At 40.4% G+C, this 25,857-nt stretch overlaps 1 protein-coding gene across 1 annotated transcript; it reads left to right on the forward strand.

The window, feature by feature from the left end:
- Nucleotides 1-458: 458 nt before the first annotated feature.
- ARID4A (AT rich interactive domain 4A (RBP1-like)) lies at nucleotides 459-18,174 on the forward strand (the record flags this gene model as incomplete). The annotated part of the gene is made up of 13 exons (XM_008940313.1): nucleotides 459-531; nucleotides 3,047-3,141; nucleotides 3,290-3,387; nucleotides 4,919-5,147; nucleotides 7,570-7,820; nucleotides 9,270-9,467; nucleotides 10,658-10,742; nucleotides 10,928-11,129; nucleotides 12,490-13,620; nucleotides 13,804-13,908; nucleotides 15,136-15,351; nucleotides 15,558-15,704; nucleotides 16,178-18,174. Coding segments are annotated over 13 exons (2,934 nt in total), but the record flags the coding sequence as incomplete, so codon positions are not given.
- Between the last annotated feature and the right edge of the window lie 7,683 nt (nucleotides 18,175-25,857).

The raw sequence follows: 25,857 nt of genomic DNA on the forward strand, positions 1-25,857 counted from the left end.
AAATGAGTAACGTCTGGAGCATCAAACCCAGGAAAGGCTGGAGGAAAGATTGTTCTGAAACCATTACTGTACTTGGGGTAAGGAAGAGGAGTTAAACAAAACAAGAAACCCCAACCAAACAAAACACAAAAACCAAACCAAAACCCCTCCATTACCTGTGGGCTGCTTCAGTCTTGTAACAGACCTTTTCTGTGTGTTAGCGTTTTTGTTTTGAGGGTCACACGTTCTGTCTGTCGGGGATTGAGGAGGCTTTCCTTGACCTGCATTTTGTTTTTCTCCTCCTGAGGTGCATGCTTCAGCCTCCTGAGCAAATTCTGATTTCTGCGTGTTTCACCATTCCCCTGGTGCAGCCAAATGGGAAGTGGTTTGGGGTTAATTCTCGCTGGTAGGCTTTTGCACAAATGAATTCTTTCTTTGCATATTTTGTGTTTTCATTATGACTGCATTTGTTTTCACAGCCTGAGGAAGAGCTTGATCCTGAAGAGAGGGACAACTTCCTCCAACAGCTTTACAAGTTTATGGAAGACAGAGGTAACACTGAATTATTATTTATTTTTAATATTTAAAAAAAAAAATTATTAAATCTCTAGTCCACTTTTTAAATTACTTTTTAAAAGTGTTTTTAAATCTAATGGATGTTATTCTCATGTCAGTGAAAAAAGATAACGGCTAGTCTGGTGCAAGGAAAACCACTTTTACCCATTTTCAGGTGTAGCACCTCTGCTTGCAGTACTTTGAAGCCCAGCACACAAAGGAAGCTCAAACTCTCCCTGAGGTGTTTTGGGTTTGTTTTGCTTTCAGAAAACCTTTTTGATGTTAACAATCCCTGTTAAATAAGCTCTTAGTTGACTTCTTGTTGTGACAGCCCTGGCTGGGAATTCTGCTACTGTTAGTCTCGGGCTGGAACCTGAGGAGACTATTCATGGATGGTGAAATTCAACCAGCAGAGAGTGGGAGATGTGCCAGCTTCAAGTCTCCTTGCAGAACTATCTTAATCACATGCAGATATATCAGCCTGTCTCACCTGAAGAGACAGCTAAAAAGATTCTGCTTTGTCCTGTAGTTAGAACAAGAAAATAGTTTATTTTAGATGTCTTTCTTTACAGAGCCAGGTAAGACTGTAATAAGCTGGCACAGGCAAAGTCCTGGTGTAAGACATGTGTTGGAAGTGCATGTGCTGTGTAGAGCAGGATCTGATCCACCTGCTGACTTGGGAGGGCTGTTGTTGTATCAGCCATGCACAGTGGCAGTTGTGATGAGCCTGGCACTAAAATGGAAGGGTTTCTGTTCCCTGGCCACACACACACCTCCACCACTCTTTTTTTTTTTTTTTTATAAATATATTTAAGCCTGGAAAGAGTTTTATCTTTTAGAGTATATTTGTTGTATTCATTTTACTAATGAGCTCACTGTTTCAATTCAAATACTGTGTTAATCCTGCAATAGTATTAATGGAGATATTTTGCAAGTGCAACTATTGTCTTTTTATTTTTTTTTAGCTTGACAGTAGTTACCTGAATGATATTTCCATAGCATATAGTGCAGCATTTTGATTGATTTACTTGAATTTTAAATAATTAGAGATAAGAGTGAAATGTCAAGTGCATGTAGTGTCTCAGTGCTCCCCCTCTTTTTTTTTTTCTTGTCTTTCAAATCTGGGAGGGAGAGAGCAGGCAATCAATTTACCTTTGCCCAAGAGGCTCTGCATCACTATTAACAAGCTGTGTTCTGGACCACGGAACTGTAAAAGAACAGTTCCAAGTCTGTCCAATATTGCCAATGGTTTAGAAACTGATTGATTGTGCTACAGAAAACTGTACTGGAGTTCATACAATATAATTTTGAGGCCTCCTGTGTATAATATTACAGGAGAGTAACCTGCCTTGTGGGAATAAGAGGCTATTTGGGGGATGTGGGGGAGGGAAATCCCTCTGCTGATGGACTAATCCACAATTTTAATTCTTTTCTAGTGATCTGATTCTTTCCCCTTTTCTGTTATGTTCCTTCCTTACTCCGTTTCTTAAGAACTGTCAGACTACAGACCAAGTAGGGATCGTGTCAGGGCCTTGGAGGCAAAAGGAAGAATTTGTGTGCTGAGTTTGACGACCCAGTCCAGAAACTGTTCCTGAAGCTAGGACATTGACTGAGTAATGTACAGGACTGTTTCAGGACTAGGTCTTGCCCTCTGCCTGTCTAATGCTTTTTATTTTTTTCCCCTGTCCTTATAGCAAGATTTATATTCCCACCAGATTTGTTCTACATTCTATTCTCTCAATACAAATGTTTTGATTCATGTAATCATGACAGTATTCCCAAAGTTCTATAAAATTATTTTAATGGTTCCAAATATAATTGCATGGAGGGAGAGGAGAAGCATTAGGGAAGAGATCTGATACTCCTCCTTGTTGGGAGGAACGCTGTCTACGTATGCAACCACTTGCCCTCAGTGGCTTTTAGCTTCTCCTTTTGCAATTAGTTATTGTTCTGTATGTCATTGCCACGGATCCAATTTGAGTTCAGTCTTTTTCCCAGAACTGTCCCAAATATTCATGTCCTATTAGGTCTTTGTGCTTCTTCACATTCTGACAATTTTCCTGCATATCTTCTTCTAACTCAGCGTTTCTGCTTCTACCCCATTCTTTTCAGTTCACTGGTTTTTGAGTTAATCTCTGCACACTGCTGTATCTCGGGGTTCTTTAACCTGTAGAGCTTGTTGCAATTCTGTCTGTCCCTCCATCTCCTCAAGAGAGGAACAGTGGGATGCAGCCAACTGGACGGGCATTATTGCAGAGATCCAAAAAAGAGGTCATGAAATCATAGTTGTCAAGCAGCTGGTGCCAGCATGTTGATAAACCCCCCAGAAATGAGTGATGCTTTCAAAACAGGGTGAATCCTTAGTTGGAGCTTGAAAATGACTGACTTGTGACATATCTTAGAACTATTAAATACAGATCTTAAAGTGCTAAAAAAATGCTCAAGGAATGGAAGAAGCAGTTTGCTACTGTTCTTTTTGATAATCTCTTATTTCTGGTTTTGTTTTATTTAGGTACTCCTATCAATAAACCACCTGTTCTGGGCTACAAGGACCTTAATCTCTTCAAACTTTTTAGACTGGTATATCAGCAGGGTGGGTGTGACAATGTAAGTGTTAGATGTTTCCTGAACTAAATATGCCCAGTCTTAAAAGCTGTGGCTTCTCACTGTGTTAGATACTATTCCTTAATGTTCTTGCTTAACAAAACCTGAAAACTTCCTTTTTAATCTGTTGTTCTTTCTTCCCTCCCTAAAGATTGAGAGTGGTGCTGTATGGAAGCAAATTTATATGGACCTTGGCATTCCTATTTTGAACTCGGCTGCTTCTTACAATGTAAAAACTGCTTATAGAAAGTAAGTTCTTGTGTTGTGTAATGGTGAAAATGTTTTTGGTTTTGATGTTTTTTAGTAACGTGCAATATTCAAGCAATCCTTGATAGTTTAGTGAAATAGGAGTTGACATTCTTCAGTTAATGAGCAGTTCTGAGCATTTTCCAGTGCCGAGGGTTGAAACAGTGGAGGAGAGGAGGGGAGTGCTCAGGGCTGCTTAAGTTCCTGTTCCTCTAATACATTAGAATTCCACTCATTTTCATACCAGGAAGCATTCATTTTCAGCATGTGATGGTGCAATTTCAGAGTACTACAGTGAAATTTATAGAAGAAGGTTTTGGGAAATTCAGCTTTGCAGTTCATGGTAGTTAAGAACAGGCTCTGTCCACAGTTGGATGCTCGTCGAAGTCTGTAGATGCTGCATGCAGTGAGGAGAATTTTATACCAGTTTGTTCAACTTCCTGAAAATCACTGACAGAGATAGACATGTATCCAATTGTGGATTTAAATATCATCTTTGTGGAATCCGTAAAATAATGGGTTTGGGGCATAACTGGTACATTGCTATGGTGGACATGACAGAATTATGTAGCAGAACACTGCTTGTAATTAAAGAATACATATATCTTTTTATTCTGCCCCCTGGTTTTCAGTTGTGTTTTAATTTTGAAATGGAAGCCTTTTAGGAATGACACTTTTCAAGCTCATTTTCTAAATAAAGATTATTTTTATTAGTTATTCTCCTGGAAGTTTGACAAGAAACAATTGGGCTTTTTGAGTAAAAGGGAAGTCTCTTGACTCGAACCTAAGGAAATTTGGCTGGTTGAATAGAGATGACCAATGACTCATCTCATGTTAATGTTGATGAAGATGAAAATATTCAGACTATCTTCAGTGGGATTTGAACTGGGCCCATGTTTAAGGTCTGTATTTTATAGAAAAGAGTACTTATAGTACAAAAGGTATTTGGTAAGTATGTGCTAGGTTGCTGTTACAGTGGAAATAATTACGTTGTCTGGACACATGCTACTCTGTTGTAACTTGCATATTTATTCTTTCAGGAATAAGCTAGTTTGGATTTCTCTCAACTGTGACTGGATTAGTGTGTGCACACAGGCAGTTACCAGAGGACAAGCTGCTGCATGGCAATTTGTTACCATGTGGTAACTTGTTTGGATGCCCATATCCTCATATCAGGCTGATTGTAGCTGTCATTGTGCCTTGGCAGAACAGTGTACATCTTGTTAGGTTTACTGTCACAAATTTTTAATTGGACAGGGATGAAGTTATATTTGTGGGAAGCACCTCTGTGTATTCTTTCTCACCATTTGGCTTGTGGGCAGAATTGTTTTATTTCAAAAATGAAATATTTAATTTTGAAATCTTCTCCGACTTCTTATTTTTTGTTTATTGAAGTGTGTTTTGTGTTGTGTTTCATTTTTCCAGAAGTTACTCCTCCTCTTGCTTTTCTGTGAGCAGGAACGTAGGGTTTATGCACTTCAATAAACAGAAAATAAAACGTTAAATATGAATGAAACTTCATTTGTATCTCTAGGTATCTTTATGGTTTTGAAGAGTACTGCCGTTCTGCAAACATTCAGTTCAGGACCATCCATCACAATGAACCAAAAGTAGTAGAAGATATACAGAAACACGTGGAACCAATGGAGGAAAGTGTAAAAGAGGAACAAAAAATGCCCCCAACAGAAGTTAAAAAAGAAGCAGAAGAAAATTATTCCAGCAGTGAAAGTGAAAAAGAAGAAATAGAACTAAGATCCCCTAGGGTAAGTGGTTTGAACTGAATTCTATTTAGTACTTAACAAAACCCCTTTGTATTGTGAACAGTTTACATAATGAGTTTTCCCTTGTAGGGACAAGTGTAGGGCAGGGTTGGTATTAACTGTTTATTATGTTCTACCTGTGAATAGAATCAGTTTTATTTCTTCACCCTCTAAGTGATCCATGGGATTTGCTGAGGCTGTGCTGGATGACAGGCATGTACTGATTCAGGGGTGGCCTGAGAGCTAGGGAGAGCTGTATGTCCTCAGGACAGTGACACTCAGCAGGACAGGCTTGGTTGTGGCTGAGGGTTTCCACAGGCATGTGGGAGCTGGAGGACTGTCAAGGGACTGACACAGCTTTGAGAATCACAGGGAGGCTCATTTCTCTGAGTTGGTTTTTATCATAGTTATTTCTTCTTTTAATAAAAGAAAGACTTCAGTTTTAGAGTATATAGACAAAAATAGAGGGAGAATGATTTAAGTTTTGTTTTCCTTTGTCTTTGAATGCTGCAGAGGTGAGGGTTGTACTAGTAGCTATGTAGATAAGACTAGTCATCCATCAGGTAGTAGATCCTGAATCTGATGGAGAATAAAAGAATATTTTTAAGGTATTTGAATGTGACTCTGCAGCACCCCTGTTAACTCTGTTTAAAGGACATTTTACCTTCCTTAATAGAACATGGTTACTGAAGGATGATGAATTGCTGCTTTTAAAATGATGGAAGTTATAAGGCTTCTGTTCAACTAAAATATAATTAAAGTACTTCTTGCACAAACCACCTTTTCAAGCAAGTATATGGCCTTTTAAATGAATAGATGAAAAGATGTAGTGTGAACCCAAGTTTAGATTTCCATTATGTGTTGTATTTCTAGCTAACTGCAAGTGATTTTTCCAAGCTTTGTCAGCCTTGATGAACTCCCTGGCATGACGTTTGCTTTCTTGTTAGTTTGTTCATTTATCTATTGGTTTTGGAGAAAAAATGGTGAGACGATAAAGAAGTGGAAGAATTTTTTTTGTCATATCCCTGGCTGTCTATGTTAATTTGTTAATAATTAAAGATTATTTGGTTATGGATTTTATTACTTTATTAATCCAGGCACGAGCGATCTATTTATTAATGATTATTTTTCCAAAGTATTTACCACTATAATACTGTGGATTTTAATTATTATGGTGCCTTCGTGACTGCCATCTTTGGATGGCCTCCAAATAATTATTCTTGCGTTGATAATGTATTTTAAGTGCTCTGATTAAAAAGCAATGACTATATCAAGAGGCATTTAATAATAACTTGATAAACATTTACTGGATCAGCAAGAAACAGTTGTAGATAGTTTCAGTCAGCACTGAATTGTCTGGCTACTCAAAGTACCTTTCATAAATGTGATAGTTTTTCTAAAGCTGAAAAGTTTCTCTTCTGTGAAATCAGCAGGTGGCTGTTGGGATTGAAGATGCTGAAAGGAAGATGCCTTCTCTCAGTGGTCCTATACAAACACACTAATCAATGCTATTTCTGTAGTGGAGTGAGGCAGTTTGGCCCTTTCTATCAGGGCACCAGGCCTGATATAACAAGGCTTAAATAAGACTTCCAGGGACCTGGGGGTATTGGTCTATAGCCGGCTGAACATGAGCCAGCAGTGTGCCTAGGTGGCCAAGAAGGCCACCAGCATCCTGGCCTGGACCAGCACTAGTGTGGCCAGCAGGACTAGGGCACGGATTGTCCCCGTGTACTCAGAACTGCTGAGGCTGCATCTCAAATGCTGGATCAGTTTTGGGCCCCTCACTCCAAGAAGGACACTGAGGTTCTGGAGTGTGTCCAGAGAAGGACAATGAAGCTGGTGAAGGGTCTAGAGCCCAGGTCTTGTGAGGAGTGGCTGAGGGACCTGGGGCTATTTAGCCTGGAGAAAGGGAGGTTCAGGAGAGGCTCTCCACAACTCCCTGAAAGGACGTTGGAGCCAGGTGGGGGTTGGTCTGTTCTCCTAAGTAATGAGCACAGAACAGAGGAAACAGCCTCAGGTTGTGCCAGGGAAGGCTTTGGTTGGACATGAGGTAAACTTTCTTCTCTCAAAGGGTTGTCAAGGCCTGGCTCAGGCTGCCCAGGGTGGTGAATGCCCCATCCCTAGAGGGGTTTCAAAGCTGTGTAGATGTGGTGCTGAGGGACATGGATTGGTGGTGACCTGGCAGTGCTGGGTTAACAGTTGGACTTGGTGATCTTAAAGGTCTCTTCCAAACAAAATGATTCTGTGATTCTATAACAAGAATTTAAGCTATTCTCTTGAGATTTTAGAATATTTTGCATTTTGGTGTGATCTCCAGCCTTTCTTATGCACAGGAACAGTATGTTTCACTTTTCACTGAGGTTTGGAGAGGCTATACAGAGAGCAGTAGAGAGGAGTCATTAAACTCATCTTATTTCTGTTCTAGGGACGAAGAAGACTTGCCCGTGATGCAACCCCTGCTAAAAAAGATAGTGAAGAGGATAAAACACCAGACAAACTAAAAGACAGTAACAAAGAAAACAAAGATCTAGAGGAAACACCTGAGAATGCAGAAAAGAAAGAAAATGAAACTCCACTAGGGAGAAAAATTACACCAAAGCAAAAGGAGAAAAAAATCAAAAAACAGGAGGATTCTGACAAAGAGTCAGATGAAGAGGAAGAGAGGCAGAGGGAGAGGTAAACATGAGCATGTGTCACCTTCTTACAAGTACCTGAGTGTCATGATTGAGCCTTACTCCAGCAGGGCTTTCCACAGACTTGGAAATCTTGCCAGCTAAAACGTAGAAATCAGGGACCTAATTCACTCAGCCAGACAGGAAAGGGAAATTTTTATTTCAAGCTTCTAGTCTGTTGTACTTTAAGGAAACATCTTTTTTCAGTAGGTGCCAGGCAGTAATTTTCACCTTCATTTTCTTGGAGGGCTTGCTGAGGTTGTGTTGGTGTTTTGTGACACCACTAGGTATGGACACCAAGTAGACCAGGTTCTCAGCATGCCAGGTGCTGTATGGATGGTCAGCAACAATTTGGGCAGACTTTTCTGGGCAGTTGAAAGATAAGTGGAAAAAAGAGCTCCTCTTCTCTCATGCTTTTAAGTGTTTAGTGGTGGCTGGTGAACCTACAGCTTGCTTTGGTTGTTATCTGACGTGTGGTGGGCAGGAAGGAAAGTGAGTCAGCTCATAAGGCAATGAAGAAGGAAGGATGGAGTTTAAATGGAGCCTAGAGGTAGAAGAGGAGATGGAGACATGTGGAAGGGCAAAGGGAAAATAGCATTTGGAGGCTAAACTTGACAAGTTCACTTGGCTTTATAGTTCTGGGTACAGCTGTGACCAGGTGACTAGTTTATTACCAGAGCAGACCTCTCTTAGCTAACTTTGGCTGTGGTTGAGGGCAGTCTCTCACCCGCTTAAGCCTTCTTAATCTATTTCTTTCTTGTTGACTTTTCTGGAGTTTTAACTTCTGTGATGTTAAATATAACTTTAGTTTAACTTCTGTTACACTAAATTCACCCTAAAATAAGGAGAGAAGTGTAGGTAAAAATAAGTTAGATAGTAATTCTTGAAAATATGTTAAAATGTTTAAATATTAGATATAGCTGTAAGAAGAGGTAGATACAGCTAGTAAGAGCTGTGTAGACACTTCTTAAATTTTTGGTTAAACACTGTTGTAATCAACTTTAAAAATGGAATAGTGCATTCATGCAAAGATCCCTGTGATGGAGGTCCAAATTTGTGCACTGTTATCAGTGTGAGCTGTATCCTATTAAGCAAAACATAGAACAAGGATTTTTAAAATGTGTCAGAATCCAGTCTACTTCAAAAACTAAAGTTAGTTCCTCCTGTCTTATTTTGGAGCCAAACAGAGTCAACTTCTTTTTGTATTATCAAAATACTCATATACCTAATAAATTGTGTTTAAATTATCATTTTTCTGGCTATCCCTAGCATCCTATTCAGTTTGATTTTTAAAAAACTGCATCCAATCTACCTTCAGAGACAGTTCAGGATGAAGAAAACAAAATCCTTTCCTTGCAGCCTTTTCCTTTTGTAGTAGCTTGCCTATGCTAGTTAAATGGTAAAACATTGATTGTTGCTAATTAGTGGGCATTTTAAATACACTTTACTACAGGGAGGAAATTGAGAACAAAGGAGAGTCAGAAGGTGAAGAGGATGAGGAGGATACAGAGCCCTGCCTGACTGGAACCAAAGTGAAAGTAAAATACGGTCGTGGAAAGACTCAGAAAATCTATGAAGCCAGTATTAAAAGCACAGAGATTGATGATGGAGAAGTTTTATATTTAGTTCATTATTACGGCTGGAATGTAAGGTGAGGATAACAAAATGCCTTTCCTGTCTTTGCTAAAGGGGTTATTTGCAAATGAATTATTTTAAAAAAAAAAAAAAAAAGAAAGATGATCAGTGACTTGGCTCTGAATTGAATTATCCACACGATAACAGGGCCTGACTCTCTGTAATGCTTTTCAGTGTTAGTAATTTTGCTCGTGGTATGACACTATTGCTTGAAATTTCAGCATGGACTTCCTTGGGTGTTGCCAAGTTTCCACTCAGTTTACAGTGAGTGATCCTCACCCCTCACAGGAGTATCCCTGCAATTCATTGTGTCAGCTCGTGTTAGCACTGTCAGACTTTTTTTATTTAAGGGAGTCGTTGATATTAGTGAAGACGTCTACAGTGCAGTGTATCAAGCACTGAAATTTTGGCAACAAAATTTACTCTTGTGTTGAATGTTAACTGATTATTACATGTGGAGAGGGCCAAGCAACAAAGAACTACAAAAAAAGAATTCATCAGATGCTTCTCTTGGCCGCCATACATTATATTCAATAATGCTGTAGAAATGGCTTTTTTTTTTTATTGTTGCTCTTAAGAGCATTGTGATTATGTAGACAAAAAAATCACAAAATTGATCATTTTTTAAAATAAAGCACTTCCAGGATATAACTTGAGATGTTCCAATTCTACACATTTCTAAGTAAACTAAGCAAATTCTTTGTGTGGTAACATCAAGTTTATATGTTGGGGGGTGCTCCCCAAATACTTACATGTTTCCCTTGACCTTATTAATAACGTGGGAGATTTTGAGGAGCACTAGTAGGGTATTTGTGCTTGTCAGAATCTCATCTGGTTCGCTGCTGTAATTTAAAAACTTTCAAATTTGGTCTTTTTTTTTTTTTTTTTTTTTGCTAAAGGTACTGTTGAGGCATGGTGTGGTGCAAACTGTCTTATATATTACATGAAATAATGGACAAACTTTATACCTGACTCAGTCCCCTGTTTTCCAGTGCTTTGCTAACAAGACACAGGGAAATTGCACTTCAGTTCCATCACCCCATCAAATTTTTTATGAGCTCAATACGTAATTCATCTTTCTCATGCCAGATACTGCGTGTGTGTTTCTTAAAAGATACTTTCTGTAACTCAGTCTCTTAATCTTCATATTGCAAACAACTTTTTTTTCCTACGTAGTGATAACAGTATGTTGTTACTCACTTTTAGATATGATGAGTGGGTGAAAGCTGATCGGATTATCTGGCCTGTGGACAAAGGAGGACCAAAGAGAAAACAGAAGAAAAAAACAAAAGTAATGGTTATTTCAATAAGTTTATTGTAGCACGACACTTAAATGACTATCACTGTTCCTTATTAAAAAAGAAAGTTATTTGGTCCACAGTCTAGACTTTTTAATAGAAGCATAGAGCAAAAGAAGAGAAGGTTTGATGATCAGCAGTGAAAGGTGTTAATAAAAATTCCTTGTTTTCCCCTCAGAACAAAGAAGATGGTGAAAAGGATGAGAAGAAGGATGAGGAGAAGCAAAAATCAAAGCGTGGGCGACCCCCTCTGAAATCCACCCTTCCATCAAACACGTCGTGTGGTTTACCCAAAACGCCCAATAGCGAAGGTAAATCGGGAGCCAGGAGTGCAAGGAACAACTTGTCAGATTCCTCACCCTTACCAAATGGAACAGAAGGTACATCTGGTGCACTCGTGGTCTGGCATGGAAGTGCATGTAAACAGTGATGTAATGCTGTGCGTTAATGACAGCTTCAGAGAGCACAGTGCTGTCAGCAGCCTTAAAGTCCTGATTAGCCAGGCGGTGTGCAAGCAGTACAACAAACGTTTGGCACAGTTTCTGCTCCATAAAAATTAATACTTTCAATTTTGATTTTAGCAACACCTCGCAGGCAGACGAGACGTAGCTCAGGAATGTTTGATTCTGATAGAGGATCAAACGGTGAGTGATCTCAGTCCTGTGTATGCTTTCAGGGGTTTTTTTAGTACCTTTTTGTAAAGAGGTTTTATTTTTATTTTTTTAATATTTTTTTTACTTTTTTTTCCCCCCTCCCTGTGAATTTTATTGAGGAAGTAGCTGAGCTGACACTGCTGAGGAGCACAGTTTACTCACAGAAGAGCTATGGCGTGGAAACGACTGTGCAAGTCATTCCATGTTCCTCAGCCAGAGCCTTTCAGTCCTGATCTTGAACAGACCAAATCTAGTGGTATAATGATGGTCTTTGTTGTGGTAATTAAGTCCTCAATATTACATCATCCAGCAGAGTTGTTAATTATACAAAAACGGCAGCAATATTTTTGGTATTTCTAAGCCTCTACGAACAAGAACTGAAGTGAATCACTGTCTCCTTTTTAGTGCAGGTCCCTGAATAATCTCCTGGTAATGTAACAGTGTTTGCTCTGTAGACAGTGTGCAATTCGTACCATAGTTGAGCAATGAAATGTCCATGTTGTGGTTTGGAAGGGTTTGGGGGTTTGTTTTTGGGTTGCTCTTTCTGTTTGAGGGATGCATGGGGAGGAGGAGCCCTGGGTTGGGTTTTTGTAATGTGAGTTGGGGGAGGAAGTATCCACACAGAGATACCAGATCATGGGAATTGCTGAAACTGTTTTTGCTACTATAAACTGTAATTTCTTTATACTGGCTTAATTGGGAAATAGTAGTAGTAGAATCAAAGAGTATCTCAAGTTGGAAGGGATTCATAAGGATCATCGAGTCCAACTCATGCTCCTCACAGGACTACCTAAAACTGAACTGTATGACTAAGGGCATCCTGCAGATGCTTCTTGAACACTGGTAGTACTACCACTATTGTAGTTTCATAAAAAAATCTGAGTAAAAATAAGAACTGTAATAAGTGTGCTGAATAATGCAGGGCTTAAGTTTGAAATAATGTATTGTAAACTGATTTTATAAACTAAATTAATACCATAGAAAATAGGGGGGAAAGCTTTTTTTTGTGTGTGTGGCTGAAAAAAGAAATTGCATTGCAATTGGTGATTTAGGATTCTGTTTCCTTTTTTAAAATTTGTTTTTTTAGACTTTGGATCTTCTGACAGTGAAGCAGATGAGTCATCTGAAAAGAATTTGAATGAAGAATTTTCTCCGGAAACTTCAGAACTGGAAAAAAGTGAAAAACTACATGATGAGAAGCTAGATGAAGAAAACCCAAAGATTCCTCATGCATTGAAAGAAAATGACAGGACTCAAGTACAGCCACTAGAAACACTGAAACTGGAAGTTGAAGAAATTGAACAAATTGTTCAGATTTTTGGAAATAAAGCGGAACAAATAGAAGAAATCAAAAGAGAGGCTGAAAAATCACCTAAAGGAAAAGGGAGAAGGAGCAAGACAAAAGATGCCGCTTTAGAGAATGCAAAGATTTCACCAGGAAGCCAAGAAGAGGTGGCAAATGAGTCTCTTACAGAACCTGAAAGATTAGATGTATCTTCCTTGGACTGTAAAGAAATTTCCAGCACTACTGAAAGTGAAACAGAACCTTCTACAAAAGATAAGAAGCTTTTGAAAAGGAAAACTTTGGAACAGGCGTCGCCCGAGAAGAGAAATCGGCGCGAGAGTGAGATGGAAGTGCCAAATATTGTATCTGAAGAGAGGACCAATGAATGTACTGGAGCAGAAGAATGTAGGGGGCTGAATGCTGAAAAGTCCCACAGAACTGAAAATGAGGAAATGCCATCCCTGGTGGCAGAATCTGTCCAGCATGGTCAAGAGCTGAGGAATGAGAACTTCGAACGTCCATCTGAAGAAAACGAGAACGCTCCCTTAAAAGACGAAGACGATGCCATGCCTCAGATCGGCCCCGAAACTTTGCTGTGCCATGAAGTAGACTTGGATGACTTGGATGAGAAGGAGAAGAGCAGTAGTGAAGACACGCTATCAGAAAAGCCAGACCCTAATGCTTCAAATTCAGCCTCGTCTGCCTTACCCCCCACCGTCCAGGGGAGCTTCTCGGCGGCCTCGCCGCTGGCGCTCAGCCAGGACGAGTCGCGCAGCGTCAAGAGCGAGAGCGACATGACCATCGAGGTTGACAGCGTGGCAGAAGAGTCCCAAGAAGGGCTCTGTGAAAGTGAGTCTGCTAATGGATTTGAAGCCAGTACCACGTCAAGCAATTGTAGCATAGCTGCGCAAGAGAGAGAGATGGGAGAGAAAGGTGAGTGTCCTGTGGGAAGTCACCCTCTGCTGCGACCCCTTCTGGAGTCGTCTTGAGTCTGGAGGCACTTTGCTAAAAATCGTTCCTTCCTTTTATCCTCTGATTTTAAATTCCTTTGTTGCTTATGAAGAGAGCTTGTTAGTAGCAGAAATATTTGGGGCATCCTTTTTTCTTCTCGTTTAGGTCAAAAAAGACCCAGTGACAGCAATAGTGGAACACTGGCAAAAAAACAAAAGCGTACTCCAAAGAGAACAAGTGCTGCAGCCAAAAATGAAAAGAATGGAACAGGTACATTGCTGGAGGGGGAGGGTCATGATGCCCTGTAAACAGGGACTCTTTGAACAGCCCCACGGTCTCACCATCACCCGTGACCTCTGCTGGGTGGGAGTTCCCTGTCGGAGGGTTTCTTTGTTCTTCATTAGGATTATTGGCTGTTATCTGCAGAGAACTTCCCAGCTGCCTGATAGCAGCGTAGCCAGGAAGTCTCTTGGCTATTTTTAATTAATTTGTTATGAAAAAATGTTTCATAACTGTGTATGTTAGCAGTTAATGAATATTTACCATTAAGCCAATTTTTTCATATTGGGTGGGTTATGAATTTGGCAGAAAGGAGCTTGTTCTGAGTAGAGGCTTCTCCTGCGAGGTGTTTCTCATGGGTAAAAATGCTTTTACTGAAGTTTGGAGAAAATGTTTGATGTGACAGAATAACTTTTCAGCAAAAGCAATTTTGTGTTCTTTTTATCTCAAGTATGTGACTGTTTTTTAACTTCTATAGCAAGTCTGGATTTTTATGTTTCTGAGCTCATTTTTGGTGATCATTGCATTGAATAAGTCAATATGTGTAGGCCGCATGGCAGCATTGTTATAATTTTAGTATCAAACTAAAATGTTAATTATCTGACATACAACATTCAGACATACTTCACATGCCTGTGTAAAAAAATTTGGAATTATTGTGGGAATCTAAAATAGTTGCCTATATTAGCTTAAAATTTTCTGTTACATGTTAAAGCTTTTATGCTTTTAGTCATGTTTCATGCTCCTTTAGGATGTGTAAAGCAATTTGGTAAATATATGAAATCATATGCTGCCTACTGATATTAATACAGTTTTAATCCTTATAAAAAGGGATTGTAGTGTCTGCATTCTATTAAAACCCCAAAATATGTGACTTTATGAGAGCACTGATAAGCTGAATTCTCTTATTTATAATAAGCTGCTTCATTGCTTCTTTTAAAAAAAATTGATTCTCACCTTTTAAGTGAAGGACTAGTCAGCCTTTTACTGACTTCTGCATTCACAATCAGCTCACTCCAGAGCTTGGTGCATGTTCTGCCCTACAAGATTTTAGACTGAATCTGAAACAGGGTTTTTTTTTGTGTGTGTGCATTTGGGGTTTTTACTGAGCAAGAAGGAACAGTTTTTCCTTAATCACTTTTTCTGACTAGAATTACAATTTAAAAAATGTTAAGGTGATTGTTTTTTTTAAGTCCAAATCCATTTCTCTTGCTGCAGGACAAAGCAGTGACAGTGAAGACCTTCCTGTCCTGGACAGTTCCAGTAAATGTACTCCTGTAAAACACATAAATGCATCCAAACCACAGAAGATTTCTCGATCACCTGCAAGAGGGATTTCACCTCACATCAAAGATGGAGAGAAGGATAAACACAGAGAGAAACACCACCACCAGAATGCTTCTCCTAGAGTATACAAATGGAGTTTTCAGCTCAGTAAGGATTCTTTAAGTGATTTGATTAGAGGGGCTTTACACAAAAATCTGTTCTGAAAGAAAAATGTGCAAATTTGGGGATTCTAAATTAGGCTTAGGCCTTTTGTGGTGTGTTATCTTCCATGCTACATCCTGTACGCTGCTAAGAATTGTGTTCCTTTGTTTAAAATCACCTTGATGAAGCTATGTTTTCTTCTCACATTTCAGATGAGCTAGACAATATGAGCAGCACTGAAAGGATCTCCTTCTTACAAGAAAAACTACAGGAAATACGAAAATACTACATGTCCTTGAAGTCTGAAGTAGCAACCATAGACAGGAGAAGAAAACGATTAAAAAAGAAGGACAGAGAAGGTAACTATCAGATTTGCTTTATGCTTCCCATGAGAAGTTAATTTTTGTGAAAATACATAACTTGAAATTTAAGTGATAGAATTTTGGAAAAAAAAAGTGTTATCTGTATGTATTCATATTTAGAAAGAATATTTGTGGCTTTTCAGAACTTAAACCTAACAAAAACATTGACTAGTTTACAACTGTGTATTAGAAACTTGGACCTCCTAGTGCAGTCCCAGTCCAGGTTCTCAATCAGTGCAGTGACTCCCCTGACTTCTCTCTTCAGCTGGTCTGTGATGCAGGAAGGGTGAGATTACTCATCCAGCCCATGTCCGTACAGCAGCTAAAGCAACTGGCAAAAAGTCCATATCAATTTTCTGTGACTGTGCTGCTGCTTTGAGGTCTTTTAAGCAACCTAACAACCAAGGAGACCTTAATTCTGAGACGTGCTTTGCTAACCTGAACGCTGATCTGCTGTTCTGTATATTCAGTGTCACATACAGGAGCATCCATGTCATCTGCTTCTTCAGACACTGGAATGAGTCCATCATCATCTTCTCCTCCACAAAACGTGCTTGCTGTAGAATGCAGGTGATAAACGTTTCTCTGCCTTGCCAGCAACTTGCTGCCATGGACATAAATCCTGAAATTCAACCACAGAAAGCACTCAACTGGTTTGACATTGCCAAGTATATTCTGTACACACTTCCACTGCTGGACTGTACCTGTTCTCCCCTCCTCCCCTCTTCTTTGGTTTAATTTACTGTTCAGAGGATTTAAGCTCGTTGGTAACTGAAGGTTGTAGGCACAATGTGACATGCTCCTCATTGTGTTTGTCTTCGTTTGGTTTGGTTTTAATTATTTTTTTTTTTATTAACGCAGAGAAAGGGCACTTATCCAATTTGAAACCTTATGTCCAGTGAAGCATTCAGGTGTTCTAGGGAGATCTTAGAAAAGCAAGTGCACCAAGCAGACATCAGAGTGTTACCCAAACAGAATTGCCACTGCTGCACTTTCAGCGAGCTGTCCATTAACTCTGGGTGAGTAGTTCCTCTTTGTGGAAGCACTTGCTATACAGAACTGCCAAAGTGGGTGTTCAGTGCTGTGCCCAGTTCTAAAGGTGTAAATGGGACAAAATAAATTGTGAAAGGAAGTGTAGTTGACTGAAAACTACAGTTGTAATAAGTCTTCCACTTTTTATAGGATTTTTGAGCACACAATTATGCAAATATTTTAATGTTTATTAATGTTTACAGTGGAATTGTGAATAGGTTTTCAGTGGACTATCTTATCCCTTGACAAAAATATTTTGTCTTTTTTCTATGTAATTTCAGAGTTTTTATTTTGTTACAAAAAGACGAAAAATGAAATATATAACAACAGTGAAGTTATTTAACAAGATTTCTAAAGCTGAAATTTTTGTGTAAAATAAGGTATCTTGCAACTTGTTAAATATATTTATTCAGACATTGGATGTTGTATTTTTATGTATTTTTTAAAATATTAATAAAATTGGAAAAAAAAAATAAAAAAAAGAAATTCTAGGTTAGTTCACTCTTTGGATTGAAACATAACTTAGCAGTTAAGGCTCTTAGGGAGGCTCTGTCCAGTAGCCGCGCCTGTATTTCACATGGGTCTGTCTACGTCTCCTCCACAACAGCAATCTCTAAGCGGGCATCTGGATCCAACCATGACTTTATTTGGAAACTTTGGCAGTCCTAGTACCAAAACCTTATTTTGAGGAACAAAATTTGTTGGGTTGCCCTTGAGATACTTTTTGTCACCAGTTCTTACGTTGGCGATGCTGCCGAATGAATTTACATCTCCCGAAGCTGAGATGCAACCACAAAGTAAAGCAACTGTGTGTGCTTCGCCTGTGGATTGTCCCACAGACCGATGCAGCCTGTAAATAACTCTTCCAAAACCATGTATTTAAAGCAGTTTGCCTATACATTATGTATAAAAGTGATTTTTTTTATCAATTTTTTTATTCATGTTTGTACATTGAAAGGGGTTCTTACCCCCTCCTTCTGTGTTTAATATGCTGTAGAGTAATAACATAGATGCTCTAGACTGTATATCAGGATTTTCTGGTTCACCCGGCAGAAGGTCAGAACAAAACACTAGTGATGGCGTAGCATTACTAAAATTGATGTTTCTTGAAACTTCATTTTACAACATTTGTCAACTTGTGATTCCAATTCCTTTCATTTTTGCAGAAAATTAAAAGAAAAAGTACTCTTGTAAATGCACTTTTTCTGTCTTTTCTTAAGCAAAGCAGAACTATTTCAATGTAAGATACATATGGAGCTCACTAGACAGCATTAATAAAGGCCATGTTTTAAACATAGGCTTTATATTCTATTTTTATTTAAGTGATTGTTCTTGTAAATGTCTAGACTTGCCTAAATAGGAAAAATTAATCTCCATAAATTGATGTAAAGACTTTTTTTCAGAGCTAACTTTTACTGTTCATCTTATAATAGCTATAAATAAAAAGCAATACTCATTTAAAAGGAAACAGCACGGGTCACATTTTCTCAGATTATCCTCCACGTTCAGCATTGGCAGGAGTCCATTTTCAATTTGATGAAACGATAGGATGAGTTGCAGCTGATGCAGGCATCTAACCTCTGTCTCCCAGCTGTGTGAGACCTCAGCCAGGCAGGTGGCCACGCTGGGCACGTGGAGGTGAGGGATGGGCTCTGAGCTGTCCGCACTGCGCACCGACCGCTGCTCCTCATCTCCTGGGAACGGGTAAAATCTCACGTGGAGACTGAAGGTGTGGATGGTTCCAGGAAACACAGAGACCCATCCTAACAGGTGGTTGCTCCTTGACGTGGAGACCTTGCTTCCTCAGGTCCTCTCCCCACCCGCATGCCGTGCAGGCAGACAGACACCCAGTGACATCCCACAGCACTCTTAAGTCTGAAAAGAGAGAAGGTGGACTTGCTGCCAAGCCACTGGCAAAGTCTCCAGTGTGTCACTGATTTCCTAGTTTTATCTTTCTGGCAATGAGTCTATCAGCCAGCCAGATTATTCCATAGAAGTTCCAAGTAGTTTCTTGTGGCATTCAAAAATACCACTGGAAAAAGAAGATGATATAACATGGGACTATTCTGGACCAAAGGTGGTATCACCAAGAAACCCTCACAGCTCTTTTATTTCTAACTTTACTATAATCCCCTTTATTTCTGCTTTATTGACAAAATAAGCTCCAAAGTGTCTCCTAATGCCTTGAATGAAAATTTATGCTGTTGAGGATGCAGTAATTCTGATTATACCAAACTGGGATTTTTTTTATTATTTTTTTTTTTTAATAAGAGATATGGTGTAGTGTTTGCAAGAGCAATCAAAAATAAAGCACCCTCTTGGCAGACATCACGCTGTTCTCCTGCCTTCTAATCTTTTACAGGTTTTCTCAAAATGGTATCTGTTATTTCAAGCTTAGTTAGGAAGTAAAAAAAAATCATTAAGATTACGAGATCAAACACTTAGAACTGTTAAAAAGAAGAGTTAAAAAAACTGTTAAAAGAAGAGATTCTGTAAGAGAATTCAGGCTCTTGCCTCCACCTCCTGCAATTTGTACAAAACCTGTCAGATTTCTTATTTTGTATTAGCATAACATCTGAAAGTTGGAAAAAAACTTGAAACATTTGCATGCAAGGAAATAAGGTAAGAAAAAGTTCATTTCCCTTTTTGTTCTAGTTTTTACTGTTATTCCATGAAGTATACCAGCTACACATACACTCCGGAGTTTTATTTCTCTGTAAATGTGTCAATTTAGCAATACCCAGTTAAATCTCCACTTGTTTCTGGCTCCTCCATCAGACTGCTAGTGTTTGAGAAACCTCTTGCTTCATCAGGCTGAACAGATCAGACACAAGGATGCTGGAACAACAATAACAAGCCATTATTTCAGCAGGGGTTAAACAGATTTACAGTCATCATTAGTAGTGAGAGACACATGCAACAAGGGCCAACAACAGTGTGTGTCTTCACAAAGCAGAACTTGTCTGACCTTCCCAGGGAGCTGCAAACCTTCAGTTTGAAGGACAGCAGAAGAGAAAGGGTGGTTAAATCCCTTCTTTGCTGTTTGCACAAATTCCAGTAGAATCTAAGGGGTTTTTTTTGACAGGTGCAATATTAGAATGAGCTTGGCAGAATTTTTTTTAAATGGATACATTTCTTATTGTACTTGTTGGGAGCCACTTAGTAACAGCTACCAAAATCACCCAGGTTGGCTTTGATGGGGACCTGGAAAGAGAATCTGAACTGTAGGATTGTCCACTCTTGTGTCCAACCATCCACTCCTCAGAGAACCTCTTCTCTCCAGATAGTTTTGTCAACCAGATGGAATTTTACATTTAAAAATTTAATTTTCTCATAAAATGTTCTTCTTTTCAGCATTAAAAATATTGTTGGATAGCTGAGGTAGCCAAGTGGGTTTTCTGGGCAGCATTTACTGGAATTCTTTTACAGCAGTAAGTCTGAAAAATGCTGTTTTAAGAGAAGAGCATGTTTGGTTTGATCACTCAAAACAAATCTGATGGATGAGCTGGAAACAAAGCTGAAACAAAAGATGAATGTGTCAACCAAAGTGTGTCAGAAGTGTTTACTTCTCTATGCCCTTGTGCTTTGCAGATAATTTGCAGTAAAATCGTGGTTATTCTTACTCCTCTGTACTTGGGATTTTATTATTTGCTACAGTATGCAGGATAATTCTACCTCTGGAGATGTACAGAAACACTGCAAAGCAGTGAAACCAATGGGGATGTTGCCAGAGACTGAGTCACTGTAATTCCAGGGCTTAGGAAAAAGACATTTTATAATTAGCTCACACTATATATCAAGCTATTGCTCTCAAATCTGGAAAAAAACCCTGTCATTCTACCAAATTATCTTCCAGCAAATAGCAGTATTTTTTTAAGAGGAGTCTGGGAGAATTAAAATTATTCACCTGTATTAGTTATCACTAAGTAGCTGGTATTTACTGGGTGGGGGGGGTTGTCTGTAATTTTTGGAAATCCTCAATTTCAGAAAATTCCACAAGCATTTGTGAGCTGTATCCCCATATTCCGTGGAACAGGTGCATTTAGGTTTTTGTGTTACACTCTTATTGGTCTAAATATCTCCCTCTTTTAATGCATCCGAGTGGTGGATTTTGTGGTTAGTCGCAGCCCGATGACAAATCCTGCACTGCTATGTAAAGCAAACTGAGCAGGTGAGGCAGCCTCAGCCCTGCCATCAGACAGCTTCTCCCCCTGTCAAAGAACAGGACTTTCCTGGTTGCCTCTCTGTTCAGAACTGCCTCCTGTCATTGATGTTCCTATCCCTGCTCCTTCCCATTTTCAGAGAAATCCTCTTCCAGAGCAGGGCTCTGCTGGTCAGTTGTGCTTCAGGCCTGCACCTGCCCAGCTGTTTGTACTTGCACCCTTGTGCTGTTCCTTACCCTGTAGCAGTTTCAAAGGTGAGAAAGGGCCTTTGTTTTAGGACACATGTTTTGGTGAGGGACACAGTTCCATGTCACTGGCACTGTCCCTCTCCTTGCTCCTCAGAGTAACCTAACGATTTCATTCCAGCCCTGTCATGTCTTCAGCTGTTTCTAAACTACTGCTTCTCTAATCCCTCATCTGGGTACAGCTTGACCTCTTTTGCTGTGATCCTGCCAGCTCTGCCAGTTATGTAAGGAGGGGTAAGATGTGGAATTTGTATAAAATACTTGGTTATGTTGCACATGGGTGGGGGTTTTAACAAACCAATTATTCATGTGTATGTGCAGCTTAAAACTGTATCTCTCCATGCTCATTTCTTTCCTGAAAATTACTTCCCTTGGGAATGGGTAAGTTTTAAAGATACCTATGAAAGAAGCGGGGGTGGAGGATAAGGAAGAAAAGACCCCAAACCCTTGACTCTACACTCTGCTTCCCACCCTGCAAATGACCATCCCTGTGTGCCATCCCAGCAGCTTCTCCACGGAGTACTGCTCTTTATAGTCAAGTCTCTCATTGCCTGCATTAGGTTGGGTTGCTTGTAAGGGGTGTCTTCTGCACTCTTAGTTTTTGTTTTCCTCTTTTATTTCAGTTCAGGCCCTGTCACAGAGGTGGCTCCAGCTCTGTTGTCTTCCTGCCGTGGCCACCCCGGCCACCTTTGTTACCTGCCGCAGCACTTCACTTCTCTCTCTGAAACATCCTACCTGCAAGAAGAAAAGAAACCTGGGGTTTTTAATTCCTGTGGGACCCTCCAAGGCCCAGCCCTGGGCACCCACAGCTCCACCCAGGTTGGTTCTGTGGCTGCGTTACCAAGGGGAGTCCCCTCCTCGCTGTGAAGGAGGCTCCAAACCCTCCTCTCTCAGCTGTGACTCAAAACGTTGTTCCAAACAGGTCCCCAGGGCAGCAACACACATGGAAATTCAATGTGTGCTTGTGCAGAAAGAGAGGGGAAGAGGGTCCCTAGTTCCATATCCTAGTAAGGGCAGGGTCTGTGCAATACAGAAATAGCCACTAACTGGATTTTGGCTGTGATTATTTGAAATCTAGATAAGCTTCCCTTTGTGTTACATAAACAAATGGTGCTATGTCAAGTATACTACCTTAAATATTTACACAGTAAGCCCAGCTCCCTCAGCAGTCTCCCCCGTTCCCTTAGATTACAGTCAGAGAAGAAAAAAATTCTCACCAGCCGTTATCTGTTCAAACCTTGTATAAATGTAGATGATTTTTCTAATGAAGAGTGATTTAGGTCTTTTGTATATCTCAGTTACACCTGGTTCTGTATGCAAGAAATCCTGAGAAAAGACTTGACCATCATTTTAGTGCTGAACCTCTGAAGCTTGAATGTTGTCTGCTCCTAAGAATGCTCCTAACCAATACCAAAATACTGAGGCATGAAATTAAACAGAATTTAAAAAAAACCCCTAATATTTAGCATAAGTATAACTTTAGACTTGGAGTTCTTTTAATGCTGTCTTCTTGAAACTCAGGGTGCAAGCATCATGCAAATTTAGATGTTACAAGCTCTATTTGCTTTCACAGGTTTTAAAATTCAGGCCAGACGCATTCAATAAATTTTGGATCTGAGCTTAATGGACTTCCCAAGATGTGATCTCGGATCCTCAAATGGTGTGTGCTGACATCCTAGCCTAGTTAACAGGAAATGCTGCAGAAGGAGCTGTTGCCTAAACTCCAGATCTCAAAGCTGGGTAGGTAAGAGGATGGAGGAATGCCTCCTGGCACTGAAGGCACAGCCACAGTCTGGCTCTTGGCTGTCAGGATTTAACCCTTGCTCTCCTTACAGAAGATTGCAGTCACATCCTTCCCCTGCTCTGACAGAGAGCTCTGAAGCTCTCAGCAAGGGGTTACAGAAACTAGGACTTTGCTCTTATCCTTGAGAGAATTAAAGGAACCTCTATTTTAATCTTCCAGATGATTGATCTGATCACTTTGCCAGTACCACTGATGTACAGGGCTCTCATTTGCCCCTTCTGGTCGAAATTGTTCTGTTTTCTGTGGGCTGACTGGTAATTGCATGCTTTCCTGACCTTTTGGTTCAGACACTCTGTGTTCCTGTCTCTGCTGCAGTGAATGTCACCTGCAAATGAACATCTGTTCACTAGCCCAGTCTCATCAAGCCAGATTTTGGCAGGCTGTGTGGCTGCTGCCTTCTCTCCCCTGCCACCTCCAGTCCAGCTCGTTTTCTTCACAACTTTCTCAGTCCTCCCTCCTCAGCAGCACTCCCTGTTTCACCCTTTGCTCCTCCTTCCATCAGAACTGGTTCCACTCCTGCACCCAACCTAACGTGCCTCCTCAAGGTGATTGACATGCTCTCCATGAGCCTTGACATGCTGCTGCCTGTCAGTTAGGATTCAGAGCCGAGGCTGCATTCTCAGTTTTATTCCCATTTTGGCTGATAAAACACACAAGAGGCCCTGAAACACTTTGTGCCCTCGATCATTCTCAACCCACAAATCCTGTTAACAAAATCTTATTGGGTGCCATGTTCTAAATACAGTGATTGGAGGCAGCCCTCAGGACACCCTAACTCCTCAGGGAACCCAAAGCTCAGCAAAGCGTGTTCATCTTGTAAGAAAGTTGCTGTTGCTTTTTGCAGCACCTGGATGCTTTAGTTACATGGTTGTGCTTTATTTCCAAGCTCAAATATATCATTTCTCTTTATAATCAATCACCTGGACTGAAAGATGTGGAAAGATCACAACATATTTTGAGTGAAATCGAGCTAGGACAAAACTGGTTGTCTAGAAGAGTGAGCCCCTGTCTCCAGCCTTACCTGCATCTGTCTGCAGTAGCATTGCAACTTATTTTCCACTCTAATTAGCTTTTAAATTGTTCACAGATGTGCCTGCTCATTATGACTAACTCCAATTGCTATAAGCAGGTGGCTTCTGTGGAAGTCAAGAGTTTTTGTCTGGCCAGGGCATTTAATTTCAGGACAGCAGCTATCAGCCCAACGCTGGTGCTTCCAATGCCACTTCTCATCCCAGCTGTTTGTTTAGTGAGCATGGGGAGAGGTGGGGGTGCCTTTAATTAGGTATATTTAGATATTCAGAATGCATCTTTGCCCTGGATAACAGTGGGTTAAGGCAGCTTTAAAACTGGACTAAAAGAAAACTGGGGAACCTGAAGTGAGTGATTTATTAACTCAGTCCCTCTAACACTTGCTCAACCTTTTGTACAGTAAATCTGTCTTAACAAATATTTAAACATCTGCCTACCCCCAAGTCCATAAAGAGTGAAACACGAGTTAAAAACGTGATTTATTTTGTAACCCCAAGGAGCTTTGCCCAGTAGACAGGAACATCTTCCAGTCCTGTCACTTAAAACTCTTCAATCACTCTCCTGAGCAACTGTTTGAGCACTAAGATATGTGATTGAAACGATCCCATTTCCCATTCTATTACTTTTAAATGCTTAACAAAGGCTGTTTTAAAGAAAACCTTAAATCTTTGCTATGGATGTGTTTTTTCCAATTAGCCAGAACATCTGTAATTGTAGCAAACAATCTAGACAGTATGAGCCAGTTCCTTGAAAAAAAACAGGACACTTGAGACTCGCTGCCTTATTTGGGCTCTTTTTCAGCCTTTCCTATTTCAGAGTTAGCTCTTAGCCATCTCCAAGGTAACAAGGCTTGGGCTGGGTGGGAAAGCTGTGGTACAGCTGGTGCACAACACCTGTAAATGCAACTGTAGGAACATAGGTGGTTCTTCCACCTGTGAAAGGTGTAGGAACAGGTCTGTGTGGGGAAATGGGGCAGCTTTAAGCAGCAGGTGTATCTGCTGCAGTCAGGACCTCCTAATCCACGGCCTGGAGAGGGCAGGGTTTGAGTAGCAGATCAAAAAACCAGGCAGGTGATCATTCTTCCAAACTGCTGCTGGAAGTCAAAAGCAACAGAGAAGGTAACAACAACAAATCATGTGGGCAGGCTCCCTGCCATTTTTGTTCCTTGTTTTGGTGCCTTTCTACCCAACAGCAGAACCTGACATCAAATAAATGTTTGTCTTCATCACCTGAAATCTCAAAGTCGATACGCTGCCCCTGGCTTGCAGTTCCTTTTGTTCTGGCATTTCTTGGCCAGAGCTCAAGTGAAATGCACAGAGGAGTGACAGCCAACAGGCACGAGTCATTCAGCTGGGGGATTTGACTGCAGGACATGAAGAAAAGCTTCTCTGCTGTGAGGGTGGCCGAGCCTGGAGCAGGCTGCCCAGAGAGGTTGTGGAGTCTCCCTCTCTGGAGAGATTCCAAACCCAACTGGACACCATCCTGGGTAACTTGGGGGGTTGGATGAGATGATCTCCAGAGGTCCCTTCCAACCCCCACCATGCTGGGATTCTGTAATTCTGACCTCAGCTGCCACCAGAGCAGCTGGCTTCCACAAAGTTCTCTACACTCATCCAGCCACAAGAAAAAATCAGCTGTGTGTGTACCTGCTGCTTCCTGGTGCTGTTCACCCTGTTAAAGGAGAAAACCGCCAGCAAGGTCCGTGCTTGGAGCACATCATGCTTGCAGCAGGCAAGGAAGCTGGGTTTGGAACACCTCTGGGGTTCCCTGAGGAGAACGAGGAGTGCCTGGAAGTTTTCTTGGACACAGGCACTCCTAATGACCCACTCTTGTCCCTTGTAAATGACCTGGTGAAGCATGAGGCCAACCTAACCCAG

The sequence above is a fragment of the Merops nubicus genome, unplaced genomic scaffold (assembly GCF_000691845.1).
Source record: "Merops nubicus isolate BGI_N331 unplaced genomic scaffold, ASM69184v1 scaffold605, whole genome shotgun sequence".
Classification (NCBI taxonomy): domain Eukaryota; kingdom Metazoa; phylum Chordata; class Aves; order Coraciiformes; family Meropidae; genus Merops; species Merops nubicus.